This window comes from Hemitrygon akajei, chromosome 12 (genome assembly GCF_048418815.1).
Source record: "Hemitrygon akajei chromosome 12, sHemAka1.3, whole genome shotgun sequence".
In the NCBI taxonomy this organism is placed as follows: Eukaryota; Metazoa; Chordata; class Chondrichthyes; order Myliobatiformes; family Dasyatidae; genus Hemitrygon; species Hemitrygon akajei.
Window position 1 is genome coordinate 30898470 of NC_133135.1, and position 9283 is coordinate 30907752.

At 36.2% G+C, this 9283-nt stretch overlaps 1 protein-coding gene across 5 annotated transcripts in view; it reads left to right on the top strand.

Annotated features, from left to right (window-relative positions):
* LOC140736841 (lysine-specific demethylase 4A-like) overlaps window positions 1–6850 on the top strand; it is a 65920-nt gene extending 59070 nt beyond the window's left edge. For all 5 annotated transcript variants that reach the window (XM_073062818.1, XM_073062820.1, XM_073062819.1 and 2 more), the window contains exons 20-22: window positions 228–347; window positions 1902–1994; window positions 3656–6850. In XM_073062818.1, coding sequence (XP_072918919.1) covers window positions 228–347; window positions 1902–1994; window positions 3656–3796 — 354 coding nt within the window. In that variant the 3' untranslated portion in view covers window positions 3797–6850. The remainder of the gene's footprint in view (window positions 1–227; window positions 348–1901; window positions 1995–3655) is intronic.
* The last annotated feature ends 2433 nt before the right edge of the window (window positions 6851–9283 follow it).

Genomic DNA, 9283 nt, shown 5'->3' on the forward strand with positions numbered 1-9283 from the left:
AAACCTACAGTACAATGCAGACCCTTCAGCTGAACATGTACTTACTTTGGAGATTGCCTAGGGTTACCCATTGCCCTCAACTTTTCTCAACTCCGTGGCTAAAATGCTCATTGAATATAACACTGAAAGTAGAATCTGATCTGTGTTTGCATTCTTCTAAAGATGAACATTGCATTGTGTAAAAAGAGTAAAAATCTTTGACTTTTCTAAGTAATGCTATTTTTCAGAGTCGTGATTGTCTTCGATTGGGACCCCCTGCAGAAGGAGAAGTGGTACAAGTCAGATGGACTGATGGACTAGTATATGGAGCCCAATTTGTAGCATCACATGTTATACAGCTCTACCAGGTAGGAAACAAATTAAAGTACTTTTGCCAATAGTTTTGGTGTTGTAGAAACATAGAAAACCTACAGCGCAATACAGGTTCTTCGGCGCACAATGCTGTGCTGAGTATGTTCTTCAGAAATTGCCTATGGTTTCCCATAGCCTTCTGATTTTCTAAGCTCCATGGATATCCAAGAGTCTCTTAAAAGACCCTATTGTATCCACCTCCTCCACCGTCACCGACAGCCCGTCCACGCACTCACCACTCTCTACATACAAAAAATCTTACCCCTAACATCTCCTCCGTACCTACTTCTAAGACCCTAAAACTATGCCCTCTTGTGCTAGCCATTTCAGCCCTGCGAAAAAGCCTCTGACTATCCACACGATCAATGCCTCTCGTCATCTTATACACCTCTATCAGGTCACCGCTAATCCTCCATTGCTCCAAGGAGAAAAGGCTGAGTTCACTCAACTTATTCTCATAGGGCATGCCCCCCATTCCAGGCAACATCCTTGTAAATCTGCTCTGCACCCTTTCTATGGCTTCCACATCCTTCCTGTAGTGAGGTGACCAGAACTGAGCACGGTACTTCAAGTGGGGTCTGACCAGGATCCTATATAGGTGTAACATTACCTCTTAGCTCTTGAACTCAATCCCATGGTTGATGAAGGCCAATACACCATATGCCTTTTTAAACTGTGCAGTCAACCTGCACAGTAGCTTTTGAGCATCCTATGAATTCGGACCCCAAGATCCCTCTGATCCTCCACACTGCCAAGAATCTTACCATTAATACTATATTCTGCCATCACATTTGACCTACCAAAATGAACCACCTCACACTTATCTGGGTTGAACTCCATCTGCCACTTCTCAGCCCAGTTTTGCATCCTATCAATGTCCTGTTGTAACCTCTGATCTGACAGCCCTCCACACTATCCACAACACCCCCCAACCTTTGTATCATCGGCAAATTTACTAACCAATCCCTGTACTACTTCATCCAGATCTTAATTTGTAGAGATCTGTTTTAACTTTGACACAAAGGAGTATTTTTTTCTGTTGATCAATGTCAAAAAAAAACTATTTAAATCCACTGTGATTCAGTGTTGTAAAACAATAAAACGCGAAAACTTCAGAGGGGAGGCAGTACATATTCGGCACTATATAACTATCTGGTTGAACGGCAAAACTCAGTTTGATATGCAAGCAAGTGATTGTGTAGGTACTAATAGCTGTAAGCATTTCTCCCCTGATTCCTTTTTAACATCAGTGCATTTATATTTTTTATGAAGTTTCTTCCCACACTGCATCATTTGTATATCCAGCAGATTTTAAGTTTTGTGCTTTGTTAACTTTGGATTAATTATTTCAGAAGTTTAACCATATTGCACAGATTTCTCTAATGTTTTCAGTAATTGATTTATTGGTCCTTGGTTTGTGGAAAATTAACAATATAGGTGCAGAATGTATAAATCTATCAGAAGCACAATAAATTATTTCTATCAATCTTGTCTTTGTAAATGGTAAGTTTCAAATTGAGTTTTCTTTATTGCTTTATTTATCCTTTCAGGTGGAATTTGAAGATGCTTCTCAACTAATGGTTAAAAGGGAGGATGTGTACACTCTAAATGAGGAACTTCCCAAAAAAGTCAAATCTAGACTGGTAAGTATGTAGCATTTTCCTCTCCGATACAATGTGTTATTTTAAGACTTGTTGGGTGTTGACTCCCCGGAAGAGTAATGGTTCATAGTTTAAGGTGATCTAATGCCTGCCACTGAAATGGTTTATACTGTTTATTTTGACAAGGATAGAAAAAAACAGTATTTTACCAGTTAATCTACATATCGTTTGAAATGGCAATCTGTATAGTTGATTGTTATAACTTGTTTTTTCTGTTTGATTATGTAAGTATTGCTTCTGAAAATCACTGATAAAATGAAAATAGAATTAAGGGAAAGATATGTAGCCCTTGAACTTGTTCTGCCTTGAAAATACATTTGATGCCTCTTTCTACAGCTTTCAGTGACGCATAATTCCAAATGTACATTATATTTTAAGGGAATAAATCATTCCTTTGTCTGCCTTTAATGAGTGAGACCTTATCCCAAAACTATGGTCTTGATTTCTAGATTTACCTTTTTCAAAAGAGGCAACTTTATTTTTAAAAAGTAGCTAATGAATGCAAGTTTTTTTTTTGTCAGATTCTATCGCATTCTATTTCATTTCCTTGTTCACCCACATACATTTGTGTGGTCAGTAAAAGTAGTGCATTTTGCATGTATGAGCGGAGGGTTTGAGAAGCAAAGTACATTCTGTAGATTTAGAAGTTTGCTGTACAGAGCTTTAGTGCTACAAGACAAAGTTTTGTCCTTTTTGTTGATATATCACCCCTGATAGGATTATCCTTGAAATTATCCAAATCACTCGCATGAGCTAACTCCTTAAAAATGTCATGAAATTGATCTATTTGTGATATGCATTAATGTATTTCATGTCAGAATTCAAGTTTATTGTCATCAGCATGTACTCCCAGGATACAAATGCCATGAAAGTTAGCTTTTAGCAGCAGGACAGTATAGTACAGACTTACAAACCTAAATGAACATAATTTATATGTAACTTGCACAACCAATAAACATAATGATGTAAATTACAGGAGAGTATAAAAGGAAATATAGTCTGAGGTGATATTAGCTTTTTTTGGTTTGGTTCAATAATTTAATGCAGTGGGGAAGATGCTGTTATTGATCTTCAGGTTTGGGTCCTCCTGTCTAATGGTATCATTAGCTGATATTGATAGTTTTTTTTATCTTTTGGGAGATGTGGTTAAAATGGCTTAAAAACTTACCCTCTACACTTTTGAGAATAAACAAAAAAAAACTGATAATGGGAATTAAACAGATCTCAGATGCATTGTGTTCAATGCTTTTCCTCATAAGTAGCAGAACCTCTAGTTTGAAAGTGTTATCAGCCATGTTTTGAAAAGGTAAGGGGTAAGGGTAAGGGGTGATGGATGTGGGGTAATGTTGGATGCTGCCCATATCACAACAGAAGAATTGCAGCTATGCAGCATCAAACTGCAAATTTACAAAACTCAATATTTGGGTTGAATACATGGGCAAAATTTATTGTCCATGCATTGTGTCATCATGTCTGCTATTCATCATTCTAATTAAATGGAAATTTTCCAGATGTGAAACTTTTCATCATCTTGGTTCCCACTTAATGAGATTTTTGATGCTTTTGTCAAATAGTCATAAGTCTGTGGAATATGTTTGTAAAAGCTTTTAATGCACTAAAAATATTTGTTGCTTGTCTTGCAGTCTGTAGCATCAGACATGCGATTCACTGGAATATTTACAGAAGAGGAAGTTGCTCATGTGTCAAAGCGACAGCGAGTTTTGAACTCCAGGTATCGTGGGGATTATGTTGAGCCCTCTCTGTACCGTACAATTATGGAGTGATTCAGAAATCGTTCAGAACTTCATCTATGGAAACCAATTGGGACAAATCTGGTTTTTGCACATGGTTGTATTGTAGATATGTGACTGCATCTGAGTTCTAATTTCTCTGGCAACAAAGCTACTCTGCATTACTGAAGGTGCCTCACTAACAGCATTCCCTTGGAACTTGTATCAATTATCTTGGGATTTCATCAAAGTTGTTCCTGCGCATTCTTTGGCCTTGCATCGGACTGCTGCATTGTAGAGTGCAGATTAATCTGGATCAAGAAGTGTCTTTAATTGAGGCTTCAGTAGCTAGGAGTAGTATTACAAAGAATGTTTTGGGGTTAAATTTCAACACTAACATCCATGTTCAGAAAGAGTAAAGCATTTACCTTTTTAATACTGCAGATCACTATTTGCTTAATTTTCTTAACATTATCAGAAGGAATTTAGTGCCCAACTAATCTCTGATACATGTGTACAGTAAAGGCTGATGCATAGCTGATTCACCATAGCCAGGTAACCAATCCCACTGTGGAAGCTATGATGAGTTCTAGAAGATGTGAATACATTTTGACTATATTTAGCCCGAAACTAGGGTCATGATCGGTGCTTGGAGTTAAAACTCTTATCTGTATTTATAGGGAAGCCTAAAATTTTAGGTTGATTGGTGATTAGACAATTTTTTTTTTTAAAGAAAACATTTCCCTTCTAGGTGTAGCAGTTTATTTCAGTGTTCACCCTGGCAGTAAATAGAAAGTTGAGACCTTGAATGGGGAAGTGTTGGTAAAGTAGCAAATGAACTCTAGAAGGCCATTGTGTATTTTTAAAGATAAAGCTGGATTCATTTTCATTTCTCTCAAAAACCACCGCCCTACTCCCATCTGCCATTTCATGACTTCCTAATGGATTTGTTCATCATATGTGAACACTTGTGTATTAGACTTCTGTGCAGTTTTAATCTGTACTACAAATTATATTTGTTTATTCGATGATTAATTTTTATTGGAATATTCATACTTAATTACATTGTAAAATTTTCTTTATTCTGTTGGTTTGGTGTAGACTGTTGGGACTGATGTTGGACAATGCACACAACATTGCAAGTTTGGTTGTACAATCCAAACTGGTCTTTAAAAACTTAAGCAATTGATGCAACAGACCATGATGTATTTTTGTGTTCTACATATTTGAAGTTGCATCAATACCATCTGTTATTGTGATAACTTAACAGTAAAAGCATGCTAAATTTAAATGTTGAATTTAACTGTAAAAGGAAAGCATAATTTAAATGATTGTTTTTATTTAATTGTATGTATCCTGAAAATCTTTCTTTCTTACTTTCCTAATGGGGAAAGCGTGCAGTAGTAAGTAGCTGAGCTGCTCCCTTTTTTTAAAAAAAAAGAAACCCCTTTGAAAATCTTTGGTTTTGGCAATTGGAAGTGTTTGTATTTGAAAATATAATTGAGAAGAAATAAATGGTGATTTCAACTGTTCCAATTAGCAAGTCTGATTTTCACTTGTCCTCCCTAGAGACCAATTGTAGTAAGGAGCAATTTAAACTTTTTTTTATTTCAGAATTGTGTATATGGCCTAGTTTGCTCTTGGTTTATAAATTCTAATTTTTAGAAAAATCACTTCCTAAAAATGAAGAGTTGCCTGTTAAGGGAGGTGAATTGTTTCATGAAATCCTTTTTGGAAACGTTTTGAAGTGACAGCCATTCACGTAATACAGTTTTTCTTCAAGGCACCTTGGTTGATTGCACTTTTATTTGTTCCAATTTGAGAATCTCATTTTAGTTTTGCAATGAGTTTACAGCTGTGGAAACACTTTAATGTTTTCTGTAGTATTTTATCATTCCCATCTATGAGAGTTCGGCTTTGTAGTTTCTAATTTATTGGAATTCTGATGAATTTTTTTGTCACTTGATACCATTTATAATAGGTTATCATCCAATATTGCTTCACACTGGAAAATGTACATTTAATAAAACATCATCTATCCGGTGCAATTGGTTCTTTTATGAAATAATGTGAAGTGATTTTTGTTTGCATTTTCTCTTCAAAGAAGTTAAAGTTGACAAAACCTTGTTCAAGGCCTGAATAAGAGTTAAAAATATTTGCTGCCCATTTGAACAATCAAGAGCTCTACCTCCAAAGCACTTGCATGTTTTACTCTGTTATGGACTTCTATCTTGAATTACCTGCTAATTGTCACTTTAAAGTCATTTAATTGGATGCTGTAGGTAAATGCAGTTAATAACTCTGATTTAAATAATTTTCCTTTTGTAACATGTATTGATCAATTTAGTTTGTGTTTTAATATGTTTGTTGATTCCAAGATGACCAACTTCTCTGGGACTCTTTCCTGTATATTAGTTACCTTAAAGGGGAAAAATTGAGCAATTGAAAATTGGCCAAACTTTAATTTTATCTACCCCATAATTAACTGCAAAAATTTAACAGGTAGGTTATTTCAATTTTCTTTGTGTTACTTGGAATTTTTTCCTCCCCACAATATTTTCTCCAATCTCCAAACTCTGAATATAATACGAAATCTTGTCTTCAATTTATTTAGACAGAAAGAAATTAAAATATCGTGTATATTTCTCAATTCAGCATTTTATATTTGAACCATGAGCTCTTTAAATGGTTGTTATCCTTTTCTCCCAGCGATGCTGAAGAAGTTGCACATTGCAGACAAAGGTGGGTGCATTTGTTGTCCAGTTTTCAAATACTTTAATGTACCACTGATTAACAAATATTATTTGATTGTAAAATATTGCAACCTTCAGGGAGTGCTTTAAAAAGCATCCAACTAAAATTTCGTGGCATCTTGCCTCTTTCTAAAATAATTGAACAGTTCTTCAAACCATTATGTCTCATCTGAGAGACCTACAGTCTACACTACAACCATCTCAGGAGTCTGTACAGCAATTGATTGTATTGATCTATAAAAATAACTGTATTAGTTCATGCAAACATGAAGTTTAAATGGCTTGCTGTGATTGTTTAGGAAAATAAGAACACATTGAAATGATTTACAGTCAATAAATGTCTTTTTGTCTTTGAGTTTTTGATTCAATTACTATAAATCTTGGAAGATTATCAAAGTTATGATTTATTAATCATGGCATACTTGGGTTATGAGTGTAATTTCATTGCGGGAGGAGGAAGGCAAGAGACTTTAAATTGTGTAATTTTCTGGGCTCAACATCCTTTTCAAAAAGCCAGTTTCTTTCATTGAAAGCCAGAGTTGAGTTGTCAAGGAATCCAAGGTAATTACTGTTAGAAGAATTCAGTAGCAGCTTACCAATTGAGAAAATGGTCAGCACTCTCATTATTATAAAGGTTACAAAAAATAGACAAACATTGCTGTGTCCTAGAGTGATTTCCCAAACATTTTCTTTTTGGCATGCTAAACGGGCACCTAAACATGAGCATAATTCATGATATTACGGTTTTACGGTGTTTTATAACTGATAAGATGTAGGATGTGTAGCTGCATTGAAAATGCCATCTGGCCTGTATTCAGTAGGATCTTAAAACTACTGTGTAGTTGCAACTCTCATGGTTGCAGGCACAAATTAATTGTGCACAGCAAACAATATTTACTGCTGTGGAGCCAAATAATTGAGCCTTGCATCCACCCAAACTGTGTGTTAGCCTTTTCGTGCAAGTTTGGACATTAAACTTGGTTACTATTTGTTGACAGATTACTGACAATACAGATATTTGCATTCCCATGGCTGTACAATTTAAGTAACTGCCTTACTACCTGCTGAAAATACACACCAGTCTAAAACCATGAACTTGTAAACTATTTAATTGTTCTGAAAATTCACTTTTCACTAAATTATCGGTCATTTTGCTTTTTCACCTCTCAGCTTGTGCCTCTGGAATGTTTTATAAATAATGCTGGAAGAATTATCTGCTCGTTTAATACTATATCTATCTTTGAGGAAGTAGTTATTTTGTCAAAAAGGGTCTGGTGCTTTCCAGGCATATATGACAAATAAACTCTTCTTGTGCTCCCACCTGGGTACAGCTATTGATTTTAACCGATGTTTTGATGACAAACTCCACCATCTTCATCAACGGTGATGCCTGGGCATGTCTAGTCCATTGGCATATATACCTCAGCTATCCATCTGTCATGATTGGTTAGCTTTCAACCACTGTCCCACCTTGTTGTTTATAATCTAATCCAGTTCTTAGAGCAAGACCTTAGTTGTTAAAATTCTTATTCTCTAGTTTTATTTCATTGGCTTCCTTCACCAGGCAGTCCCAAAAGTCATTGGTGTGGCACAGTAATTTTATGCTGTAGATGTCAGTCCTATGGCCATTGCGAACACATTGTTCTGCTATCATTGATTTCTCCGGGTAACCCAAACAGATACACCTCCTGTGCTCCTTGTTGAGAGTTTCCACTGTGCGCCCCATCTGGCCAGTATACTGCAGCTCTGCGTTCATGGGGAATTCTGTAAACTATTTTGTCAAAGTCTGGGGAAATTTTTCACAGAATAGACATGTTGGAAAAGTTCAAGGAAATGACTGCTTGACAAATGGTGTAGGTTACTTTCTAAATCAACAAATCTATTAATATTGGGATGATGGGTCTAAGCATTTACAGCACTGTAATTGATCTCTATCTTTTCAATAAAAAAAACTATTTCAGTGTGCAATAATTGGAACACCTACATCTACTTTCACCCCAACTTTCAACACACTTAACTGTGACTTGGTAGTTGACCATGGAGTTGAAGTTAAGGTCTAGCTATAATAATCTTTTTGATGTAATCCTTTGTGAATAAAGAAGATTTTAGTCCTTTGCAGGTAGGGGGAATCTCAATTTTTTTTTAGGTGCTTAAGACTTGTGCAGTCAAGATGAACTTGATCCATTCAGAGTGACTAGAATAATGAAGTCATTTTGGAGAGCAGCCAGAGATGTCTTGGTACTTATTGATAACACTGACATGGGAAAGAAAAACAAAGAGGTCTTGAAGAGTGAATTTAGAGAGCTAAGTACGAAGCTGAGAATCAGGATCTTCCAGGCAGTAATTTCTGGATTGCTGCTGGTGCCGCAGGCCAGTGAGTGTAGACACAAGATGATTTGGCAAATTAATGTGTGGCAGTGAAACTGGTGCAGGGGGCAGGGCTTCATGTTTTTGGATCATTGGGATCTCTTCTGGGGAGGTATGACCTGTTTAGGTGCAATGTGTCACTTTTGAACACAAGGGGAACCAATATTCTTGCAGGCAGATTCGTTAGAGCTGTTGGAGAGGGTTTAAACTAATTTGGCAGGGGGGTGAGAACCAGAGCAAAAGGACTCGGGATAGGACAAATGGTTAAAAAAAAGCAAAGATAGCATGCAGTCAGACTGCCAGAAAGGGCAGGCAGTTGATAGAACATAACTGCAGCCAGCAGGGTGAATATCAGTGCATTTATGGATGCAGAATTAAAGAGTAAGAAATAGGTGGATGATCTTGTTGCACTTATACAGAT